Source organism: Gigantopelta aegis, chromosome 12, assembly GCF_016097555.1.
Source record: "Gigantopelta aegis isolate Gae_Host chromosome 12, Gae_host_genome, whole genome shotgun sequence".
Lineage (NCBI taxonomy): Eukaryota > Metazoa > Mollusca > Gastropoda > Neomphalida > Peltospiridae > Gigantopelta > Gigantopelta aegis.
In genome coordinates this window covers 17,290,240-17,317,199 of record NC_054710.1, presented here as the reverse complement: position 1 = coordinate 17,317,199, position 26,960 = coordinate 17,290,240, and the positions used below count along the sequence as shown (strand labels likewise).

The 26,960-nt window shown below is 39.0% G+C and overlaps 1 protein-coding gene across 2 annotated transcripts; it reads right to left on the bottom strand.

The window, feature by feature from the left end:
* Nucleotides 1–365: 365 nt before the first annotated feature.
* On the bottom strand, nucleotides 366–25,891 carry LOC121386391 (NADH-ubiquinone oxidoreductase 49 kDa subunit-like). Of its 2 annotated transcripts, XM_041517272.1 has the most exons (15): nucleotides 25,773–25,891; nucleotides 21,021–21,124; nucleotides 19,028–19,137; nucleotides 17,353–17,433; nucleotides 15,616–15,736; nucleotides 14,645–14,757; nucleotides 13,456–13,530; nucleotides 12,782–12,945; nucleotides 10,434–10,553; nucleotides 9,175–9,304; nucleotides 6,996–7,049; nucleotides 6,881–6,922; nucleotides 5,335–5,418; nucleotides 4,519–4,576; nucleotides 366–1,472 (listed from the first exon to the last, which is right to left on the bottom strand). In XM_041517272.1, the coding sequence occupies exons 1-15, from the start codon at nucleotides 25,871–25,873 to the stop codon at nucleotides 1,435–1,437; spliced, it is 1,395 nt and encodes a 464-aa protein (XP_041373206.1). In that variant the 5' UTR covers nucleotides 25,874–25,891; the 3' UTR covers nucleotides 366–1,434. The 2 variants fall into 2 exon arrangements, 1 of the variants encoding a protein (XP_041373206.1); XR_005959644.1 differs by lacking the exon at nucleotides 6,881–6,922 and having other exon boundaries at nucleotides 6,955–7,049.
* Between the last annotated feature and the right edge of the window lie 1,069 nt (nucleotides 25,892–26,960).

Here is a 26,960-nt window from a genome sequence, read left to right as displayed (position 1 = left end):
CTGTCGAAACGAGAAGCGTTCCAGCGTTCAATCAGTTCCAATGGCCGCATACATCCCAGTAGAAAACTTAATTTCGCTGACAAAAACAACGAAATGAAGGACCCCCCCCCCCCCAAGTCGAGCACACGAAAGCACGTGCAGTGTGCACAAGTGAAACAAACACGTCTTACCGCGTGGAGCTCCAGACTGGCAAAATGTTAATATCAGAGTTAAAAAAAATACAAATGAAAAAAACACGTCTTTCAATATATACTGTATTTATCTTGGAGAGTTAAAACAAACAAATGGAAAAACCCCAGGTTTTTCAATACACACTGTATTTATCTGCGAGTTAAAAAAACAACAACACACAAACAACAAAATCATGTTTTACTCAATATACACTGTATTTATTTTTGTGAGTTCAATAAACACACGTTTTTACCATATTACACAGGATTTTACACTATGGGTTTAATAAACACACGTTTTAATCTACAGTATATACACAATATTATTTTCCTCTGTCATGTCAATAGACACAAGTTGTGTTGTATATTCACAGTACACAAACCAACAATCAAACCATCTAGCCAAAGGTGGATGGCTACGTTTCCAGTCTGTTTCAGAGATCATGTGACCAGAATAAAGTGGAGTCCAGTTAATAAACATCATATGAAACACATGTGTAATAACAAGTGTTATTATCCACATGGTTCAAAATAACTGAATTAATAAACATACGAAACACACGTGTAATAACAAGTATTATTCACATGGTTCAACATATCTGATTTAATAAACATATGAAACACACGTGTAATAACAAGTGTTATTATTCACATGGTTCAACATAACAGAGTTAATAAACATCATATGAAACACATGTGTAATAACAAGTGTTATTATCCACATGGTTTAACATAACTGAGTTAATAAAATTCATACAAAGCACACGTGTAATAATATCTTTATTACCATCTCGTAAAGCCTAACACAGTCAAAATTAATTGTCAAACGCCAAAGTCTACAGTTTAGTGACCAGGAGTCCAGGCATTTCAGAAGTCTGGCTCATCAAAACAAAACCAGCAATGGCAGGGTTCATCAGCTACATCAGCACTGGTCTGCACTGACAAACAAGTTCCGACTTCATTACAACCAATAGAGAGATTAATTACAATATGTTCTGGAAATGCTGAACATAATTATCTTTGAAGAAGCAGAGTTATAATTTGAAATACATCTACACTTGGACAACCTATAACAGTTTGTTTTGGGTTTTTTAAAAGATCTGTAACCATCATAATTTCCATGAAGGAAATCTTTCTGGTGTATTTGTCAGAAGAATTACAAATGTTTATATAGTTTGTCAGTATTTGCTGAACAGAGCACTTTTGAACTGCTGGTGAAAAAAATGTTCTTTCTAATAAATACATGTCAGTTTCTGGTACAGACTTAGCGATCAACTTCACCAAAGACAATATCCAATGTTCCTGCAACAAAAGAAAACAATCAATTATATTTATAGTAAATAAAACAATAGCAGCAATACATTGTGTAATAATAGCAATAACAAGAATTACATAGATTTAAATGCTTTGTCAACCATGAACTGATTTGGAGAGGGAAAAGCCTTTAATTTAGATTTTTTTTTTTTTTTTAAACATATATTTAGATGAACATAGATTTTGTATTCTTTAACAACACCACTAGAGCACATCAATTAATTAATCAATGGCTATTGGATGTCAAACATTTGGTAATTTTTACATATACGTGTAGACTTACAGAGAAAACCTGCAACATCTTTTCATTAGTAGCAAGGGATCTTTTATATGCACCATCTCACAGACAGGATAGCACATACCATGACCTTTGATATACCAGTTGTGGTGTACTAAGTAGAACAAGAAGTAGCCCAATGAGTCCACCGACGGTGATCGATCCCAGGCCTTTAGATATATTAGTAGTGGTTCACTGGCTAGAACTAGAAATAGCCCAATGAGTCAACTGACGGTGATCGATCCCAAGCCTTTAGATATACCAGTCGTGGTTCACTGGCTAGAACTAGAAATAGCCCAACGAGTCAACCGGCGGTGATTGATCCCAGGCCTTTAGATATATTAGTAGTGGTTCACTGGCTAGAACTAGAAATAGCCCAACGAGTCAACCGGCGGTGATCGATCCCATGCCTTTAGATATATTAGTAGTGGTTCACTGGCTAGAACTAGAAATAGCCCAATGAGTCAACCGGCGGTGATTGATCCCAGGCCTTTAGATATATTAGTAGTGGTTCACTGGCTAGAACTAGAAATAGCCCAATGAGTCAACTGACGGTGATCGATCCCAAGCCTTTAGATATATTAGTAGTGGTTCACTGGCTAGAACTAGAAATAGCCCAATGAGTCAACCGGCGGTGATTGATCCCAGGCCTTTAGATATATTAGTAGTGGTTCACTGGCTAGAACTAGAAATAGCCCAACGAGTCAACTGGTGGTGATCGATCCCAGGCCTTCAGATATATTAGTAGTGGTTCACTGGCTAGAACTAGAAATAGCCCAGTGAGTCAACCGGCGGTGATGGATCCCAGGCCTTTAGATATATTAGTAGTGGTTCACTGGCTGGAACAAGAAATAGCCCAATGAGTCAACCGGCGGTGATGGATCCCAGGCCTTTAGATATATTAGTAGTGGTTCACTGGCTAGAACTAGAAATAGCCCAGTGAGTCAACCGGCGGTGATCGATCCCAGGCCTTTAGATATATTAGTAGTGGTTCACTGGCTAGAACTAGAAATAGCCCAGTGAGTCAACCGGCGGTGATTGATCCCAGGCCTTTAGATATATTAGTAGTGGTTCACTGGCTAGAACTAGAAATAGCCCAACGAGTCAACTGGCGGTGATCGATCCCAGGCCTTTAGATATATTAGTAGTGGTTCACTGGCTAGAACTAGAAATAGCCCAGTGAGTCAACCGGCGGTGATGGATCCCAGGCCTTTAGATATATTAGTAGTGGTTCACTGGCTAGAACTAGAAATAGCCCAATGAGTCAACCGGCGGTGATGGATCCCAGGCCTTTAGATATATTAGTAGTGGTTCACTGGCTAGAACTAAAAATAGCCCAATGAGTCAACTGACGGTGATGGATCCCAGGCCTTTAGATATATTAGTAGTGGTTCACTGGCTAGAACTAAAAATAGCCCAATGAGTCAACTGACGGTGATGGATCCCAGGCCTTTAGATATATTAGTAGTGGTTCACTGGCTAGAACTAAAAATAGCCCAATGAGTCAACTGACGGTGATGGATCCCAAGCCTTTAGATATACCAGTCGTGGTGCACTGGCTAGAACTAGAACTAAAAATAGCCCAATGAGTCAACTGACGGTGATCGATCCCAAGCCTTTAGATATACCAGTCGTGGTGCACTGGCTAGAACTAGAGCTAGAAATAGCCCAATGAGTCGACCGACTGTGATCGATCCCAGAACGACCGCGTATCAAGCGAATGATTACCACTAGGCTACATCCCTCCCTGTCCTAAACACTAAAACCTAACAGTGGAGCTAAATATAAAGGATGATGTCGACGCTGTCGTCACCAATAACTTGGTGAAGGTGAGACAATAATAATAACAATAATAATAATATCAATAGTAACAACATCAAACAAAACTAACAGGTGCTCTATTTAGAAGCAGCACACTTCTTACAGTTAACATGATTTCATTTAAACTTATTTTCGTGTTTATATCTAATTGAGGTTCAAGCACGCTGTACTGAGCACATACCTCAGCTAACTGGGCTGTCATTCCAGGATAGTGGGTTAGTTGTTAGTGGTTAGTGAGAGAAAAAGAGGGTGTAGTGTCTTACACCTACCCACCGAGCCATTAAAACTCGCTCTGGGTGGGAGCCGGTACCGGGCCACGAACCCTGTGCCTACCAGCCTGTAGTCAGATGGCTTAACCACAACACCACTAAGGCCGGTATAACTTGATTGATTATCATGAACACACTTACCAATAATTGCAACTACATCGAACAAAAACTAACAGGTACTCTATTTAGAAACAGCACACTGCTGACAGGTAACTGTCGTTTGATCAACATTAACACACTTACCAATAATTGCAACTACATCAAACAAAAACTAACAGGTACTCTATTTAGAAACAGCACACTGCTGACAGGTAACTGTCGTTTGATCAACATTAACACACTTACCAATAATTGCAACTACATCAAACAAAAACTAACAGGTACTCTATTTAGAAACAGCACACTGCTGACAGGTAACATGTCGTTTGATCACTACATTACTGCTGACAGGTAACACACTTACCAATAATTGCAACTACATCAAACAAAAACTAACAGGTACTCTATTTAGAAGCAGCACACTGCTGACAGGTAACTGTCGATTGATCAACATGAACACACTTACCAATAATTGCAACTACATCGAACAAAAACTAACAGGTGTTCTATTTAGAAACAGCACACTGCTGACAGGTAACTGTCGATTGTTCAACATGAACACACTTACCAATAATCGCAACTACATCGGCCAGCATGTGCTTCTTCGCCAACTTTTCCAAGCCCGCCTTAAAAACAAATGAACAACATCAAACATGAACATCGGCAGCAAACGTAACACACTGGGAATATTAGGCAGTGAATTACAATGTCATTAGACATTATAACATGCATGCTCAATGTATTATGGTAAAGAATATTTGGTTGGTAATATTTACATGTATGTCTGGCACATCAGGCACAGTGGAAGCAAGTACACATTTGGGGGAATGACTGAGATCGAGGGCACAAAACAAAGTTTCTAAAGGGTTTGGGTGATGCTCCCTCATAAAATTTTGAAAACTAGATGTCCTGAAATGCAATTTCCTGCATTCTACAAGTAAAATTCATCTCTGCCTTAAATTTACTACCAATAATATTTTTGATTCAAAATTATTGGTGGGTGGGTGGGTTGGGGGATGGGGGTTGTATAGGCCACCCCAGGCCCCACCCCCTGCTGCACTGTGCCTGTACATGATAATGTAATATAGTTTTAAAAAGTTGCCATTTGTTGATTTAATTAAATTAGTCATAATTCTGTTGACAATGTTTTCTAACAGAAAGAATGTAACTTCGATGTTCAAACATTATCTGTAACAGTGAATACTAATTCTTCTTTACTTTATGTCCTACAACACACATTTCATTTATCACTCTCAGAAGATGAAGTCCAGTGACAATTATTTTATGACAGACATAACTTAGTGATAACTGGGAACTTATTTATCTCCTGATTATTCCGACTGAAAACTACAAAAGAACAATTATAATTAAAATATCATCATACCAAGTGAGCAAATCCAGGGGCCTTTATTTTACATCTGTATGGTTTGTTGGTTCCATCCGATACGAGGTATACTCCAAACTCTCCCTGCAAATCAACAAACGAAAGAATGAATGAACAATGAATGAATGAATGAATGAATGCATGAAAGAAAGACAGACATGTTTTATTTAACGACGCACTCAACACATTTTATTTATGGTTATATGGCGTCAGACATATGGTTAAGAACCACACAGATATTAAGAGAGGAAATCTGCTGTCGCCACTTCATGGGCTATTCTTTCCAATTAGCAGCAAGGATCTTTTATATGCACCATCTCACAGACAGGTCCACCAACACAGATAAATCCTAAAGTGACCTCGCAAAAGGTGAGCGCTATACAACTGTGCTCTACGTTCCGCCCTAAATCAACAAAGAGTCAAAACATTAATGTTAAGCCCAATCATGTAACAGTTAAAAGTTTGTTTTCTATAGAAACCAGAGCACACCGATTCATTAAAAATTGGCTTCTGAATGTCAAACATTTAGCATTTCTGACACGTGGTCTTAGAAGAAACCCGCTGTATTTTACATTAATAGCAATGAATCCGACAAGACAGCACATACCACAGCCTATGCTAATTATGGGTATTTTACATTAATAGCAATGAATCCGAGAGGACAGCACATACCACAGCCTATGTTAATTATGGGTATTTTACATTAATAGCAATGAATCCGACAAGACAGCACATACCACAGCCTATGCTAATTATGGGTATTTTACATTAATAGAAATGAATCCGAGGACAGCACATACCACAGCCTATGTTAATTATGGGTATTTTACATTAATAGCAATGAATCCGAGAGGACAGCACATACCACAGCCTATGCTAATTATGGGTATTTTACATTAATAGCAATGAATCCGAGAGGACAGCACATACCACAGCCTATGTTAATTATGGGTATTTTACATTAATAGCAATGAATCCGAGAGGACAGCACATACCACAGCCTATGCTAATTATGGGTATTTTACATTAATAGCAATGAATCCGAGAGGACAGCACATACAGCACAGCCTACTAATTAACATTTTACAGTAATGTTAATGAATCCGAAGAGGCACAGCAAATACCACAGCCTATGCTAATTATGGGTCCTGTGTCAGTGTCCACACTGTGTGCCTAACGAGCCAGAGGACCATACGAATTGGGTCGTCTTCTGCATGAACTCACCTTGGGGGCCTCTATGGCTGTGTATATTGATCAGGGGGGAACCTGGTAACCCTAAGAGTATAGCTTGAACTCACCTTGGGGGTCTCTATGGGCTGTGTATGCTAATCCGAAAATTCATCAACCTGGTAACCCTCATTGTTAAGTACATCGCTGAACTCACCTTGGGGGCCTCTATGGCCGTGTAGTGTTGATCCACTGTGCGGCTAACGGGGGAACCTGGTAACCCTCAGAGTACAGCTTGAACTCACCTTGGGGGCCTCTATGGCCGTGTATGCTGATCCGGGGGGAACCTGGTAACCCTCAGAGTACAGCTTGAACTCACCTTGGGGGCCTCTATGGCCGTGTATGCTGATCCGGGGGGAACCTGGTAACACCCAGAATACAGCTTGAACTCACCTTGGTGGCCTCTATGGCCGTATACGTTGATCCGGGGGAACCTGGTAACCCTCAGAGTACAGCTTGAAGTGGTGAATCAGGGACTCCATGGACGTCTGAAACACACACATACACGGTTATCACGTCAATCATTACAATCCACCCATCCTCCACCCCACTCCATGAAATTGACCCATAATCAGTGCTTCCCTATAGGCTTTGACGTCACAACTGTTAGGCAGCAACAAATAACTGTAACTATTTTTCATCCATTCAATAGAAATCGATACGAAATTAAAATAGAAATCAATAAAAAATTAAAATAGAAATCGATACATGATCAAAATATGAATTGATATACATGCAAGCATATCGTGTATCGTATCTCCAGCAGTAATATCATGATGTTTCAATGTATCATTCATGACACCCCTCGCATATAGGCATTTGTATACCTTGCAACACTTACGTGAACGCTAAAGTGGTAATAACATGTTTTACTTGTTACTGGGATTTCCAACTCTAGATTTAAACAGCTCGTAGTTCATCATTTTACTTGTTACTGGGATTTCCAACTCTAGATTTAAACAGCTCGTAGTTCATCATTTTACTTGTTATCGGGATTTCCAACTCGAGATTTAAACAGCTCGTAGTTCATCAGTTTACTTGTTATTGGGATTACCAAGTCAAGATTTAAACAGCTCGTAGTTCATCATTTTACTTGTTATTGGGATTACCAAGTCAAGATTTAAACAGCTCGTAGTTCATAATTTTACTTGTTATTGGGATTACCAAGTCGAGATTTAAACAGCTCGTAGTTCATCAGTTTACTTGTTATTGGGATTACCAAGTCGAGATTTAAACAGCTCGTAGTTCATCAGTTTACTTGTTATTGGGATTACCAAGTCTAGATTTAAACAGCTCGTAGTTCATCAGTTTACTTGTTATTGAGATTTAAACAGCTCGTAGTTCATCTCGTAGTGCATTTACTTGTTATTGGGATTACCAGTCGAGTCAGCTCGTAGTTCCTCTGAGAATTGAGAATCTTGTTATTGGGATTACCAAGTCGAGCTTTAAACAGCTTGTGTGACCTATTTATCAGTTACACAGAAATAAATCCCCGTAACCCATTTCCTTTTTATACAGCAGACCTCGTATCCTGTTTTATCAGTTACACAGAAATAAATCCAGATAACATTTTCATCCTGCAATCAAAGTATCTTATATTTTTTCAGATGATATTTTTCAGATCACATTCTTAAAGAATATGATAACTTTACTAATTAGATGTAAATTAGTCGAGGTCTCGGCACTAGGTTTATTGACATTTAAGCAAACATACTTGGGTGACACTCCATGATTGACGTATACATTCATAGTCATCAAATAAAAACATTTTAATGGCAATTTGACACTGAAAGCTGTCCAGCGTTCAGAAAACAAAAATTGTAAGGCATAACTTTATTTTGATGTAAGGACATCCAAAATGACGACATTCGAGTTTGACGTCATTTCTATTAAAAAATACACCGCGCCACATATTCTTACGTCATTTGAATATCTAGTAATGGCGGACTGGAATTAAAGTTGCATGTACAGTTTACAAAAACACGTTGTATTAAGCTTTAGCTTATATGATAAAGAGATTATTACCCTCGTGTATTTCGGTATCGTCAATATCATATATTAGGAATAAAAATAATGTATTATGCTCGCCAGAGGCTCGCATAATACAATTTTTATTCCTAATATATGATATTGGCGATACCGAAAAACACTCTGGTAATAACCTCTATGTATCAAAGTAAATGATGCTCCAAATTTTGAGCGAACAAAAAACAGATTGCGAAAAATTAGATTTGATCAATGAGCAAACGAAACGATCGTTCAGAAGTGCAGAAAGTACTCAACCGCTCGCCAAATGCGAGTAAAACTTCCAACGGATGAGTTAAAAAATGCAACTACTAGTCCGACCGGCCATCTGTCTTTTTGATTTAGCTTTCCACATGATGTTGATCACTTACAAAGTGTTCTTAATAATGCATTGTCAATATATTTATATATATATCATTTGAAGTGAAGACACTGTATATTATAATATTTTTATACTAGTGGACTAGTAGAAATTCTGGCGGGCTAGTAAATTTTAGCTGGTTTTGGTGAAATATTTTCCATTTCTGCACCCTTGCCATTCTTGTAATTTTGAGGTGTGTGTACGGTTGACCTTTGACACCGCGTTACCTTCATGTCTGCTCTGGCAGGTGGCGCCACCTTGTTGTCATCCACCTTGATTTCTCCTGCCGGCATCTTGTTCAAACACTGCAACATGATCCTGACACTCTGTCGCATTTCCTCCATTCGCACCAGATATCTGTATCACACAAAATAAAGTTAAACATTTGACTTGTTAACGACACCACTAGAACACAATTAATTATTGGATATCAAACATTTGGTAATTTTGACATTTAGTCTTAGAAAGGAAACCTGCTACATTTTTCCATTAGTAGGAAGGGATCTTTTATATGCACCATCACACAGACAGGATAGCACATACCATGGCCTTTGATATACCAGTCGTGGTGCACTGGCTGGAATGAGAAATAGCTCAATGGGCCCACTGACAGGGATCGACCCTAGACCGACTGCGTATCAAGCATGAGCTTTACCCCTGGGTTACGTCCCGCCCCTAATAATTATCAATTATTGGATGTCAAACGTTTGGTAATTTTTACATATAGTCTTAAGAAACCCACTATATTTTTCCAGTAGTAGCAAGGGATCTTTTATATGCACCATCCCCTAGACAAGATAGAACATACCATGGCCTTCAATACATATATTAGTCGTGGTGCAGTGGCTGGAGTGAAAAATAGTCCAATGTGCCCACCGACGGGGATCGTTCCCTGACCAACCGTGCATCAACACTTTACCATTGGGATACACCAAAACATAACTAACAGAATTTTTTTACCATTTCAGACTGTCACATTTGTTGCGCATTTCCTTGAAAATTATTCAGTCGTTAATTTAAAGAAAATTTTATTAGCCAACTACTGAACACTGTAGCCACTTTGTATAAAAATTAGCAGATGGCTAATTTGGCAATGACGGTTTAACCCTTGAGCACTGAAACAGAAGGAAGGAAGGAAATGTTTTATTTAACGACGCACACTCAACACATTTTATTTTACGGTTATATGGCATCAGACATGTGGTTAAGGACCACACAGATATTGAGAGAGGAAACCCGCTGTCGCCACTTCGTGTTCTACTCTTTTCGATTAGCAGCAGGGGATCTTTAATATGCACCATCCCACAGACAGGATAGTACATACCACGGCCTTTGTTACACCAGTTGTGGAGCACTGGCTGGAACAAGAAATAGGCCAATGGGTCCACAGACGGGTATCGATCCCAGACTGACCACATATCATGCAAACGCTTTACCACTGGGCTACGTCCTGACCCATAGAGCACTGAAAGGTGTCCGTAATTACCTGTCGTAGCAGTCTCCTTTGCGCCCAATGGGAACATCAAACTCCACTTGGTCGTACCTATCATACGGTTCCACTTTACGTATGTCCCACTTGACTCCCGAGCCTCGCACCATGACGCCACTGTAAGCAGTAAAAGTTCAACATTAGACACTTTTATCACCGTCGCAAGTAAGTAAAATGTCGAATATTTATAGTCATGCATGTAACTTCATGATCACCAAATCCAGATTCAGTTTCTAAAATCTTACCATAATATACAATCAAACGAAATGCATCGATAACCAAATCCAGATTCGGTTTCTAAAATCTTACCATAATATACAATCAAACGAAATGCATCGATAACCAAATCCAGATTCGGTTTCTAAAATCTTACCATAATATACAATCAAACGAAATGCATCGATAACCAAATCCAGATTCGGTTTCTAAAATCTTACCATAATATACAATCAAATGAAATGCATCGATAACCAAATCCAGATTCCGTTTCTAAAATCTTACCATAATATACAATCAAACAAAATGCATCGATAACCAAATCCAGATTCCGTTTCTAAAATCTTACCATAATATACAATCAAACGAAATGCATCGATAACCAAATCCAGATTCTGTTTCTAAAATCTTACCATAATATACAATCAAACGAAATGCATCGATAACCAAATCCAGATTCAGTTTCTAAAATCTTACCATAGTAAACAACTAAACAAAATGTATCTATAACCAAATCCAGATTCAGTTTCTAAAATCTTACCATAGTAAACGACCAAAGAAAATGTATCTATAACCAAATCCAGATTCAGTTTCTAAAATCTTACCATAGTAAACGACCAAAGAAAATGCATCGATAGAAATCTGGTTCTCCACCACTGCTTTGTATTACTAATTATTGATGGCGTAAAACTGTCTTTTGAGAAAAAGAAAACTTAAAGAAGACAGTGCTTTATAAAAAATTTAAGTAATTAAACAGTTGTTTTTACCATCCAATGCCAACAAACTGTGTTTTTCTTAATAAAAATCTCAGGCCTTCATGCATGAACAATAGTCATAAATTTAAAAAGATGAATTTAAAAATATGTAGAACATAATAAAGAAAAAATACAGACATATATAAATTTGTGTTTTAATGTTTACAACCCTCTCACCCAGCATTTATTACTGTCACCTGATGTTTACGAGTTTCACCTGTGGTTACGACAACTTCACCTGATGGTTACAATATTTTTCACCCAATGATGTTACCCTACGTTTACAACAGTCTCACCCAATATTTACAATTTTACCCAATACATGTGTTTACAATGATGTCACCCAGTGTTTAGAAGTTTCATCCAATATTTACAACGGTGTCGCCCAACGTTTACAACAGATTCACCGAATATTTACAATGATGTCACCCGATGATCATAACAGTTTCACCCAATATTTACAATGGTGTCAACCAATGTTTACAACGGTGTCACCCAATGTTTACAACAGATTCACCAAATATTTACAATGAAAAGTAGTTTGTTTTATTTTACAATGCCACTAGAGCACATTGATTTTTTATCTTATAATCGGCTATTGAACGTCAAACATATGGTCATGCTGACACTGTTGTTTTTTATAGAGGAAACCCGCTGTTGCCACATAGGCTACTCTTTTACGACAGGCAGCAAGGGATCTTTTATTTGCGCTCCCCACAGGCAGGATAGCACAAACCATGGCCTTTGTTGAAGCAGTTATGGATCACTGGTCAGTGCAAGTGGTACAGTACCCACTGAGCCTTGCCTCGACTGGGATCTGAACCCAGTACCTACCAGCCTGTAGACCGATGGCCTAACCACGACGCCACCAAGGCCGGTATATTTACAATGATGTCACCCCGATGAATTTACAATGTTGATAAGAGAGTTTCACCTGAAGCCCAAAGTTTACAACAGATTCACCGAATATTTACAATGTCACCCAATGATCATAACAGTTTCACCCAATATTTACAATGGTGTCACCCAATATTTACAACATATGGTCATTCTGACACTGTTTTTTTTTAGAGGAAACCCGCTGTTGCCACATAGGCTACTCTTTTACGACAGGCAGCAAGGGATCTTTTATTTGCGCTCCCCACAAGCAGGATAGCACAAACCATGGCCTTTGTTGAAGCAGTTATGGATCACTGGTCGGTGCAAGTGGTACAGTACCCACTGCGCCTTGCCTCGACTGGGATCTGAACCCAGTACCTACCAGCCTGTAGACCGATGGCCTAACCACGACGCCACCAAGGCCGGTATATTTACAATGATGTCACCCCGATGAATTTACAACTGTGTTGCCCAATGTTGATAAGAGAGTTTCACCTGAAGCCATAGTTAAGAGCATCTTCTGCGGAGATGATCCCGATGTCAACCGTCCTCGCCTTCCAGATCCGGTTGGGCGTTAGAAGGTCATCCACTTCGTCAATACGCTGCGGAAACTGCAGCAGGAAGTCGTACATGTCATCGAGAAGGCCAAGAGGCAAGTCCTGAAAGTACACAGTGTCTTATTAATAGACGCCATCATGTGTGGTCATGTGGGATAGAAAAAGTACACCTGAGGTGGTGGAAATTTTCGACCCGAGACACGCCTCCTGGTCTTGCATACCTGAGACACGCCTCCTGATCTTGTATACATGAGACATGCCTCCTGGTGTTACATACCTGAGACACACCCTCTGGTCTTACATACTTGAGACACGCCCTTTGGTCTTACATACCCGAGACACGCCCCCTAGTCTTACATACCTGAGACACGCCTCCTGGTCTTACATACCTGAGACACGCCTCCTGGTCTTACATACCTGAGACACGCCCTTTGGTCTTACATACCTGAGACACACCCTTTGGTCTTACATACCTGAGACACGCCTCCTGGTCTTACATACCTGAGACACGCCTCCTGGTCTTACATACCTGAGACACGCCCCTGGCCTTACATACCCGAGACAGCCCCCATGGTCTTAAATACTTCAGACACGCCCCCTGGTCTTACATACCTGAGACACGCCCCCTGGCCTTACATAGGCAGCATGCATTCTTGCTCCCGAAACACGTTCATAGAATTCCATCAGCTACAAGAACAAAAGCAAAACGAAGAAATTAGTCAACAAATAATATAATGTATATAGCGTAGTATTATTGCTAGTGAATAAAATATACTTTATAATTTGGCAAGCAGAGTTAAATCAAATATACTTTGTAATTTGGAAGACAGAGTTAAATTTAGTTAAAGGGACAGACAGAAGTTTCAACACGTGAAAATTAACACTACGTTTAGTTAATCTACAAACATGTAACACATTTGGATAAAGTTACAATTGAGTGAAACATGAGTCTGTGACTTTGAAATGGTGAAATACTCTCTAAAAATAGACTAAAACTTGACTCCATAACTGTTACATCTCGGACGCACATGATTTTGATAAAAATATGAGAAATGCATTTTGTGATATTAAAAACACCAGGATGACCAAAATCACTTAGAATGTAAGGAAATGGATAATCTAAACAATAAAATCTAAGTAAAGTATGATTTCAGTTATCAAAAATGGCTCTAATAGTAAAACATATACCTCAGTGTTTAAAAACAAGGGTATGTCCCTTTAAACGTGTGTGACATTAAACCACATTTGTGCCAAGCATGACGACTCCATATTACCAATGGAGCTGACTTTCAATCTGTGATTTACTAACTATCAAATTAAAATGTTATTTTAATTTTTTAAAGTGTTATAGGGTCTATATAAAATTCATTATTCATGTTTTTAGTATGTAAAATATCACGGAAGGAAGGAAATGTTTTATTTACCGATGCTCTCAACACATTTTATTTATGGTTATATGGCATCAGACATATGGTTTAGGACCACACAGATATTGAGAGAGAAAACCCACTGTCGCCACTTCATGGGCTACTCTTTTCGATTAACAGCAAGGGATCTTTTATATGCACCATCCCATAGACAGGATAGTACATACCACGGCCTTTGTTACACCAATTGTGGAGCACTGGCTGGAACGAAAAATAGCCCAATGGGTCCACCGACGGGGATCGATCCCACACCGACCGTGCATCGAGTGAATCACTGTAGTGTACAGTATGTCGACTGGCGTGAAGCTGGGCGAGTGGCCTGCAGTGGTGAGAAGGTTAACAATCTATCTCTGGTTACAATAGTTGAGCTTTACCTTCTCTCGCTCCTCAAACAGCCAGAAGAAGGGTGTCATGGCGCCCACGTCAAGAGCGTGACACGCGATTGACATGAGGTGATTCATCAAGCGCGTTATCTCACCAAACAACGCTGAAATGAAGAAAGGAATGTATGATTAACAACACCTCAGCACTACGATTATTGGTGTCTAACATATGGTTATTTCAACACTCGGTTGAGAAGAAAGTAAGGGATAATTTGTTTAACACCTCAGCATATTTTAAAACTATGGCCAGATAGCACACTCCCTCCGAGATAGATCAGACCCTCCCTCTAAGCTAGATTGGACCTCCCTCCAAGTTAGATTGGATCCTCCCTCCAAGTTAGATCGGACCCTCCCTCCAAGCTAGATCGGACCCTCTCTCTAAGCTAGATAGGACCGTCCCTCCAAGCTAGATCGGACCGTCCCTCTAAGCTAGATCGGACCCTCCCTCTAAGCTAGATTGGACTTCCCTCCAAGTTAGATCGGACCCTCCCTCTAAGCTAGATTGGACCCTCCCTCTAAGCTAGATTGGACCTCCCTCCAAGTTAGATTGGATCCTCCCTCCAAGTTAGATCGGACCCTCCCTCTAAGCTAGATTGGACACTCCCTCTAAGTTAGATAGGACCTCCCTCCGAGTTAGATATGACCATCCCTCCAAGTTAGATTGGATTCTCCCTCTAAGCTAGACAGGACCCTCCCACTAAGCTAGACAGGACCCTCCCTCAGATTACGAAATCCGCTACATTTTCCATTAGTAGCAAGGGATCTTTTACATGCACCATCCCACAGACAGAATAGCACATACCATGGCCTTTGCTATACCAGTCATGGTGCACTGGCTGGAACGACAAATAGCCAAATGGGACCCACAGACGGGGATCGATCCCAAACCAACCACGCATCAAGCGAGCACTTTTACCACTGGGCTAAGTCCCATCCCTGATTACGAAATGATGCCCACTCACTTCTAATCCACTTGGCTCTCTCGGGTACCTCGATGTTAAGTAACTTCTCCACGGCTATCGAGTAACACTGCTCATTACACATCATAGACACGTAGTCGAGACGATCGAAGTATGGCAATGCCTGAAATTATCACAACTCCATCTATAACATTCCTTAATTAACGCAAGAATTCTGCAAAATTAAAATGTCTTGCCTATCATTAATGGTTTCAGAGATGAACATCCATACATGTAAATGTAACTTTAAACCATGACCGTGGACTTCAAGTTTGTGAGAAACTGACCAGATATTAGTCATTTGCAACATCTATTTGTAATAGCAATACCAGTTGTTAAAGTACTAATCAAAATTATACCCATGTGAGTTTCCAGTCTTATATATTAGTCTTATAACACCCTGGCAGGCATCGAAATAAGCATTGTGTCTGGTAACCCATTTACAGGTTACCACAAAAAATAGTCTGGTAACCTATAGCTTTCCACAACTATATGAAAGATGGAATTGAATTCCTGTTACTACTACGCGGTCGTTCTGAAATTGTAACGGTGCGCGCAAACATCGGTACGAGAAACAAAATCCGGAAGTAAATTTATCTAGTGGGCGCTGCTTAAACGCGGATTGCCAAAATTGCTTTGCAATTGCACAAGTGTGCACGAACATCGGTGCAATTTTGTACGAGAAAACAAAACGCGGACATAAATTCATCTAGTGGATGCTGCTTAAACGCGGAGTGACTTGCGTGCGAACATCGATGCAATTCCTGACGAGATAATGAAACGCAGAAGTCCTGAATGCATTGTCTGGTTTACGTTCGGAAACAAAACTACCGTTCTAACATGTGGTAACCTCCCGGTAACCTGAACGACCGTTCTCGACTTATTTCGATGCCTGCCTGGTTGATATTGATTACATCTGACAGGTGAAATCACAAGTACTAAGCTTACATGTAGCAGAGGGGTAGTCTCAGGTGTAATCAATATCAACCAGGGTGTTATAGTCTGTTTCAAATTACATATGTTTAACAGTAAAATTGTAAATGCATCTCATATTTCTATCTATAACAGGTCATTTATTACAATTTTTTGTACCGGTTGTTTGAATACTGTAACAGGTCATGATAATACTGACACATTTGTATTGTTTTTATTCCCGGGATTTTCATAACTAATATATAAGACTGGAAAATCACATGGGTATAATTTAGTAATTTGAGACATCTATTAGCAATGAGCAAAGTCATTCCTGACATTGTATATGATGGAAAAGTTCCGACTGCTAACAGCTCTGACGTGGTCAAACAAGGACAGCCATAGAATGCTGTATTCTTGCCGATACCTTTGAGAACCAGTGATTGTCTTTGTTCGATTAACTACTGTATTTAGGTGGCAAAACGTCAAATGTCTTATTCACAGAAAATGGAAATCACTGTACACATGTGCATAGGCTAAATCTACAGGAGTATATCTCACCTTAGAGATGGATAAAGTTTATGACTGCTGTATATGCGTAGCCTTTGGTTTTTATTTGTAATGCATATCATTTTCATATCATGTTGTTTTTCATGTTTTGTATTCTTTAAGTTTCTATAAGCTAAGGGCGGCTGTTAGAAATTACCTGTAGATATGTTTTGAATTCTATAAGTTTCTATAAGCTAAGGGCGGCCATTAGAAATTACCTGCAGATATGTTTTGTACTCTATAAGTTTCTATAAGCTAAGGGCAGCTGTTAGAAATTACCTGTAGATATGTTTTGTACTCTATAAGTTTCTCTGTCGCCCGATGCAGCAAGCCAATGTGTGGATCGGCTCGGACAACAGTCTGGAAAAGATAATACTATGTTACCATGGTTACCAACAACAGGCAGAACAAACTGATAATATCCCGGGATCAAAACGATAGTTAGTAGTTTGGTGAATTTAAAAATGAAAACTTGACCTAATTTTGTCTTGGTGAAACAAAATATTACAAATATACAGTGTGTGTGACCATGCTTTGATAGCCAAGTGCACCTAAATTTTCTCTCAGAAATGTTTTTTTAATTGTCCACTTGAAATTAGTAACAGTGTGCCTTTATATTTAAGAGTCATCTTACTTAAAATAGACCTTTATATTTTATTAATATTTGTGAAAAAATAAAAATAAAAAGCAACTACGTATGGGACTGATAATTATTTTGACACGGGTACAAGTATAGGAAAATAAGCAAATATCACAGTCTAAAGCTCATAATTAATTGTTATTAACATTTTATAAAACCTGACTTGCTCACGTCAATTTGCATATCCCTAAAATAGTAATAAGTATGTTGTCTATGATTTGAATTTCATAACAAACCAGTGCATTTAATGACACGCCATAAATCTGTATTTGTTTATTTGTAAATTAAAATTTCCAAAACTAACTTTGACTTAAATATCATTATACTGAGTGACTCAGCAATTTTTCAATTTGTGCTATTCAAAACTTCTTTTATCAATATTCGTCCTGTTCTCAACATGTTACCAGTCGCCTGGAGCATATTTGCATATGTGAAGGACTGATATAAGCTAGTTGATTTTACCCAATTCTTGAATTGACCTTCCGATGAATTTATTAGGAATTTTACTGACCAACATAAACGAAACAAGTTCTGAATTATTTATATGTATTTCTCTACAAGTTTCATGAATTCAGTGTTCGAAATAAGCACTTGTCAGTTTGTTCTGACAAGTGAAAATCTGCACTGCAAGCACTAGACGACCGGAAAGAGAAGTCTCCCCACCCACCAACTGGTCAACTCGGTTCTACTGCTCTAATATATCTTGCACTGCAAGCACTAGACGACCAGAAGTGCTGACCAGAAGGAGAAGTCACACCACCCACCAACCAGTCAACTCGGTTCTACTGCTCTAATATATCTTGCACTGCAAGCACTAGATGACCGGAAGGAGAAGTCTTCCCACCCACCAACCGGTCAACTCGGTTCTACTGCTCTGATATATCTTGCACTGCAAGCACTAGACGACCAGCAGGAGACGTCACACCACCCACCAACTGGTCAACTCGGTTCTACTGCTCTGATATATCTTGCACTGCAAGCACTAGATGACCGGAAGGAGAAGTCGCACCACCCACCAACCGGTCAACTCGGTTCTACTGTTCTGATATAGCTTGCACTGCAAGCACTAGATGACCAGAAGGAGAAGTCGCACCACCCACCAACCGGTCAACTCGGTTCTACTGCTCTGATATATCTTGCACTGCAAGCACTAGATGACCAGAAGGAGAAGTCTCCCCACCCACCAACGGTCAACTCGGTTCTACTGCTCTGATATATCTTGCACTGCAAGCACTAGATGACCAGAAGGAGAAGTCTCCCCAGCCACTCAACCGGTCAACTCGGTTCTACTAGTGTGATCAGGACAGCACGTACCTCTCCATCAAGAGTGAGCACAAGACGCAGTACGCCATGAGCCGCTGGATGCTGGGGTCCAAAATTAATCACCAGATTCTGGACGTGCTTCTCTCGGATAAACGCCTTCTCTGAAAAATCAAAACACAAATTATATGAAATATCATTTAAAAGTGTAGACCCTAAGTTTATTAGTTAATCTACAGTGAAACCTCTCAAAACCGGATGTTTTTCATAGTCCCTTTTTAAATATCTGTGCAGAAAATAACCTCTCTAAACCAGATACCTCTTAAACAGGACTTTTTACTTGGTCCTGGGGTGTCCACTTTAGAGGGGTTTCACTGTACAAACCTGCAAACACATTTGGATAACATTATATAACAGAGAAGCTAGTCTGTGATGTTTAAATGGGGAAACGCTGTCTAAAAATAACTAGAGCTCGTCTCGATAACCATTACTTCTCAGACAAATGTGCATTTTTCAAATTATGGAAAATGCATTTTAAGGCATTACAAAAACCTGGATGAACAGAACATATTCCAATGTATGAAAATGAATATTCTAAATAATAAAATGTAAGTACATGTGTAAATTATAAAAAACGGCTCCAATAGTGGAAAATATGTCAATGTTTAAAAACTAGGGTCTGTCTCTTTAAGGTTACACACCACCATTAATTACTCCATGCAGTTCAATGCAATTTCTATGTCAGAATATATTTTGTAAAAAATACAACACTATCAACAGGGTCATGAGACTACTAATTTTAGGGAGTGCTCTCAGCTAACAACTACTGTCGAACACGAAATGTTTCAGTTAACAGTCTTAATGCCTGATCACCGCCTCGTGTTGCTGGTATACATATTTATTACCCATATGGTTACAAATAGTTTGGTACATATCAAAGTGATACGTCTCACTAGAATGCCAACTGGGATGTAACACTTCGACGTCACATGATTAGGGCACTACAACCTTACAGGAACATCAACCAAACATGCTGAGTGATATAAATTAAGATTAGATTGATTATGGGTAACAAATAGATTATTTAACTCGCTACCATTTCGTGTCATGTTTATGTCTCGCTAAAGTTTGTGACCACTGAAAATTATTTCACTCGGGACATAAACATGATGCGAAATGGAAGCTTATTTAATATCCTATAAGTATAAGTGGCACTATACCATCGGCACATTTGTTATCAGTTAGTAGTACATATAACAAGTTACTTCAAACGAATGGGTTATTTAAAATACTACATAGGTCGACCTATGTGTAATCATCAAAGAAAGATTTAAAAAAACATATTACAATTTGTTATATATTTTTTTTTTCATGAGGAACTATTTCCGTAACCAGACTATATTAAACTGCTACAGCAAGTAACGGCACGACAGATGGTGGTGTGTTGCTGTGTTGCCGTAACATTCAGTGTCCTTTCAGCCTACAATTAGGTTGGCACTCCATCACTACCAAAAAGAAAGAAAGAAGTGTTTTATTTAACGACGCACTCAACACATTTTATTTACGGTTATATGGCGTCAGACATATGGTTAAGGACCACACAGATTTTTTTTAAAGGAAACCCGCTGTCGCCACATAGGCTACCCTTTTACGACAGGCAGCAAGGGATCTTTTATTTGCGCTTCCCACAGGCAGGATAGCACAAACCATGGCCTTTGTTGAACCAGTTATGGATCACTGGTCGGTGCAAGTGGTTTACACCTACCCACTGAGCCTTGCTCAGGGTTTGGAGTCGGTATCTGGATTAAAAATTCCATGCCTCGACTGGGATCCGAACCCAGTACCTACCAGCCTGTAGACCGATGGCCTGCCACGACGCCACCGAGGCCGGTTCCATCACTACCAAAACCCAAATATCAGATAACACTGACAGTGTCCTTTGAGCCCAATACTAGGCTGGCTGACCCAAATATCAGATAACATTCTTGGAAATAAAACTGCCAACATGCCATGAATCAGATTGCAAAGACAGAAGAAAAATACTGACCATTAATGGGAGGCAACTCCCAGTCTGTAGTTTCATCTGGATACATAACTGGACTTTTTATCTGGTCAAAATAATCTTTATCGGGCAACCAGACTTTAGCCCCTCTGAAAAACACAGAATAATTCTTATTAATTAAATGCCTCACCTACCATAACTGGTATGGTGTATATATAAAAAAATTAAAAAAAAATTTAAAAAAAAAATTGAAAGAAGAAATAAAGGTGATAATAAACAAAATTAAATATACAACTACAGGTGCATGTAATAGTGAAAAGAAGAAACTATGATTAAATATGTCACAAACTCAGTGTGTAAGAGAAACAGGTGATAATAATGATAAATAATATATACTTTCAAAAAGGAGCTCGTTTATATGCAAGTTTATGTTCATATCCAACTATGGTTCAAGCATGCTGTCCTGGGCACACACACCCCTCAAAATAAGACCTGACCCATATTATTAGGTCATGTCTCGTATCAGTTACATGTGTACGTCTTGGTGTTTTTCTGTAACCCATACTTGTACTTCGTTCGCAATGAAGATTTTATTCGCACTACATGGTTTTCATTATCTTTTATTGTGATAACACTTACTGTAAGAAACAATACTAAAAATCGTGTCACTGTTATCATATTTGTAGTACTAAAAACTATTACTGGTCAACACCATTTTAATTGCATCTCATGGCAATTTCACGACACTTTTATTTTAGAAATATTATAGTTTATCTATGACTAAACTACCAGGTGGGTGTTTCCAACACCACCACTGTTCCCCACCCCAGGGCTTCTAGAATTTTTATAAAATCCACTAGCCATGGGATCAGTGATTTTAAATATATACTAGCCACAATTAAAAATACACTAGCCCTACTTTACTTTAAGTTAATACAATTTTACTAATTAATAGTAATATCAAAAATGTCACCTAAAAAGGGAGATAGAGCTTAAAACACTAACATTGGGTGGGGGGGGGGGGGGGGGGGGTAGCAGGATATTCATATTTACAAAATAAGACTTAACTGCAGCATATGACTTTTTTTCACTAGCCGACGGGCATGGTAATAGCAGTTATTTACTAACCCAACATTGAATATCACTAGCCATGGGAGTGGGGCTACCATAATCTAGAAGCCCTGCCCACCCCAACAGTTGAAAGTATGAGTTTCACCAAAGATGTCGGTCATTCAGACTCACTATATCCTTTTGACTGGCTGGAACAATTCATTTTGATGTGACGTATGAGTTTCCTGGTACTGCCTAAAGATAAACACTCTACAAAACTTGTTTCGTAGTCTAGTCTATTTGTGTCTCCGAGTAAATGTAGTGTTTTTTTCTGAATATTTATTTGATCATTATTAAAGAAAATCACCAACGTATCACAGACACTGTACATTCCATTTATGTCAGTGTGTACCAGGGCTTGAACTTAACGATGGCACCAACGCCAATTGCCGTCGTTGAGATATAAATTGCCGTAGGCTGGGAGCATCACCGACGGCAAAAACGTGCCGTCAGTAAAGCTCCCAAATAATGTCAAGAATATTTTCATATGATGTACATTAGTTGCCAGTATATAACATTAGTACATTTAAAATATGTCTATATACAGCAAATTAACCTTTCAGTCTTATTATTTTGCTGCAAAAGTCTTCCATTTTTTCAATTGCCATGGGCAGGCTTTAACTTGCTGTCGGTAGTCCATTTCACTAGCTGCAATTTATTTTTTAACTTGCTGTGGGACACAAATTCTTAAGTTTGAGCCCTGGTGTACTAAATGTTAAAATAGTGTAAATAAGTGCTCCATTATTTTCATACACAGGCTTAATGAAAGTGTTGAAAACAAACTAAGGACTTTTATGACGTAATCTCCACACACAAATAAATCTAATGTGTATTTTGCATAAATGAATTTCTTGAATAATTACAAAATCAGCTAATATACACCTAAAATCAGCAACGAGGCTAACGGTTAATCTGCTCATTGACTATGTCATAGGTTGCAGCGTTCATTTACAATCAGTCTCAAGAGATGTTAACAAGACTCGAGGAACATAAATTAAAATATAAAAGTAGTATTTGTGCCAGAAAGAAATTTTTGGATATAGTACTATGGCATTGAATGCAACCACAGTCAACAGGGAGAATGGGGGGCCTCCCCCAGAAAGAAAATGGGTGAAGTTTCGAGTTAGGGTTAAGAAAATCATACATTCAGGGTTCGAAATGTGCAAAAAGATATGGTGGCCTCAAAAATAATAATACATGTTGGCAAATTATCATAAGCAAACCACGAGCAAGATTTTAATTATGTGAAATACAAATATTAATAGTGGCTCATATGTTATAGCTCTAAAGAAGATAATATTATTTGGTTGACTAACGCCATTATTTGGCGACAGGCCGTTTCGAGCCCTGACATTAATGATAAGTCTTAAGAGTAATTAATTTTGTCAAAAGGTTAACTTTAAAAAAAAATATCTGCAAAACAATTTGGGTATGGCATAATACCCGTTTTAGGCAGAAACCTTGATTTAAAGATCCCAACTTATAGTAATGATAATAACTCAAGGATACATCAAATACTGGGGACCGCTGGGCTTAAATTAGCATTTGTTCAACCACCAGCGAAAGGCACACAGTGACAAGATTTTTAGGTGGATGATGAAAAACGCTCCCAGAGATGAAATCAAGGTGCATTTGGGCACCCAAGAAAAACTGTGCACATCAAATGTGAAGGACAAACATCTGATTATACTGTCGGGATTTCTGCTTCAGGATATAGGGTAAACTTATGTACCCTAAAAGTTTGGCAAATAATGGATACATTTTCATAATTTTAGCTGTACTGCTATCTGGTTATGGAAGTCATCCGTTGCCCTGTTTTGGTGAGGTTTTGGTTTTGGTGGTTGCGTCGTTTGTGCGCAACAGTATGTACACTTGAATATTTTGTATGAATTTGACTTTTGCTTTGGGAACTAAACAAAGACAACTGTCAAAAGTCCCCCACCATTTTAAAATATGCTACACAGAGGGAAGCAACTCACTGTGCACGTTAAGAAAAGTATTGACATAACGTGCCTCATTTACTAGCGGTAAACTTAGCTACTCAGCAGCCAGTTTAGTGCCATCTTCATAAATCAAGGCTAATATTCGTTCCTCGTATTCAGCCTTGATACATGTAGTCAAGATTACTGATATCCACTACTAGCGCCCTCTATTGGAAGAAAATTTGTAACACCGATTATGTCCCTTACACGATGACATCGCTGACCAATCACAGCATCGGTAACATGTGACAATCTTGAAAGCAATATCAAAAATTAACCGCCGGACGCTGACACTGCCATCTTTGTTTACAATAACAAGGGAATCTATAAGGAGCGTTGCGATTCGTTGCAATCAGATCTCATCGCATCCAATGAAATTTAAGCATTTTGTGGCACGGATTCTTGACGACATGTATCAAGGCTGAATACGAGGAACGAATATTAGCCTTGATTTATGAAGATGGTTTAGTGCTTGTATGATGTTTAGAAATACTAATAAAAAGGTAGGCATTTGAAAAACAAGTGTCTGTTTATAAATATTGATATGCTTTAGAACCGAATGCTTATGCTCACCCAAACTGGTTTATCCATGATAAGATCTAGAGAAGTTGTTTAAAAAATGTTAAAAAGTACATGAAATGTAGTGTTTAACTTTAAACCCATAATTCCATAACCACCTAATAAGGACACTTATGATCAGTTTTGCTTTTATTACATTACCCTCAAACTAACCGGCCTCGGTGGTGTCATGGTAGGCCATCGGTCTACAGGCTGGTAGGTACTGGGTTCGGATCCCAGTCGAGGCATGGGATTTTTAATCCAGATACCGACTCCAAACCCTGAGTGAGTGCTCCGCAAGGCTCAATGGGTAGGTGTAAACCACTTGCACCAACCAGTGATCCATAACTGGTTCAACAAAGGCCATGGTTTGTGCTATCCTGCCTGTGGGAAGCGCAAATAAAAGATCCCTTGCTGCTAATCGGAAAAGTAGCCCATGTAGTGGCGACAGCAGGTTTCCTCTCAAAATCTGTGTGGTCCTTAACCATATGTCTGATGTCATATAATCATAAATAAAATGTGTTGAGTGCGTCATTAAATAAAACATTTCTTTCTTTCCCTCAAACTATTGCAGAAAGCCTGAATGCAGTGCAGTGTTCTGGGCTTTTAGAATTTTATAAAAATTCACTAGGCATAGGATCAGTGATTTTAAAAATGTACTACTACTACTAGCCATGATTAGAAATTCACTAGCCCTACTTTAAATAAATACAATTTTACTAATAGTAATAATCAGATATGTCACCTAAAGAGGCAGACTGAACTTACAAATCCTTAGATTGGTGTGGAAAGAGGGGGCATGATATTCACATAAATTTACGAAATATGTAAATGCAGCACTTGGCAAGGTTTTATAACAAAGTCCCACTTTGTTTCCACTAGCCGTCGGGCTAGTTATTGTAATTACTTACTAGCCCAACACTGAATATCACTAGCCATGGGAGTGGGGCTACCATAATCTAGAAGCCCTGAGTGAGTGAGTGTTACTGTCACTGTGTGTACACTGTAGTAAACTAAATAAGGCTTTTTCAAAGTTTTTTGCCATACATTTTGTTTGACCTTGCACTTTTTGAGTTAAGTGCGTATTAACACTCAGACGTGAAGCATATTTAATAACGCATAAACAATAAACAATACGTGAAACAACCTGGCGAAATACAACGGTGTCGCATTCTTCAGAACAGATCGCTGCAGAATGCTGCCGACACTGGGACCCGCTCGCCTCAAAATTGTCCCCAGAGCGGCCATTTTCTTTTCTTTCTTTCTTTCTTTTTTATTTTCCGCCTCGTTTGTACGACCCTTTAGTTTAGGCTTTCATAACCTAAACGAGGGAACGTGATCTCTAGGCCCTGTTCCACAAAGCAATCTTAGCACTAAGATCACCTTAATCGCATATGGGTGTTATGCACTTAAGATCATCTTTGCGCAAAGATCGCTCCGTGGAACAGTCCCAGGGAATGAAGGAAATGTTTTATTTAACGACGCACTCAACACATTTTATTTACGATTATATGGCGTCAGACATATGGTAAAGGACCACACAGATATTGAGAGAAAAAACCTGCTGTCGCCACTTCATGGGCTACTCTTTTCGATTAGCAGCAAGTGATCTTTTATATACACCATCCCACAGACAGGATAGCACATACCACGGCCTTTGATATACCAGTCGTGGTGCACTGGCTGGAACGAGAAATAGCCCAACTGATCTTCAGTGGAAACGCAGAAGAAAAGAAACGCGGATAAATAGAAATAGGAAACAAGTAACGAACGAAAGTTGCACATTTTAATCTTCAATTCATGTTATTCAGTGGCGGATCCAGCGTGAAATCGAGCAGGGGTCAAAACGAGACTTAGCCCGAGTACTCTGCCGTTCGAGAGCTAGATGGACATTTATTTCGACGGAATTTTCATAAAGGGCATACTTACCTCTTCTGACACCCAATAGCCGATGTGTATTTTTTGTGCTGGGGTGTCATTAAACATCCATTCATTCATTCATTCATCAGGCCCGTAGCCAATGGGGGTCGCGGAGGGGGGGGGGGGGGGGGGGGGGGGGTGTCGGTCAACTTTTTTCAATATGCCCCGGACCAGTATCAGTTTTACTAATTAATATATTAGTTGGCTATATGTCATTATTGAGCATATGTCAGAGGTAAAGTATACGTTTGTGCTACCAGGTGCAGATTCCGTATTTTACAGCATTAAACAATTTATTCCAATAATTTATTTCTTACATTATTTGCTCGTACTAAATATTTCCCGAGGTTATTAAGTTCTTTAATATTACCAGTACTTAGAAGTTGAATAAGTTTAAAAACGCTTGGGTGTCTTT

Coding starts and splice junctions, on each gene's coding strand:
- LOC121386391 (XM_041517272.1), bottom strand. CDS start 25,873: ATGGCCGCTCTGGGGACAATTTTGAGGCGAGCGGGTCCCAGTGTCGGC. Junction 17,434..19,027: donor TGCTCACTCTTGATGGAGAG/GTACGTGCTGTC, acceptor TATCTTTTCCAG/ACTGTTGTCCGAGCCGATCC. Junction 9,305..10,433: donor AAAGGAGACTGCTACGACAG/GTAATTACGGAC, acceptor TGTGTGATACAG/ATATCTGGTGCGAATGGAGG.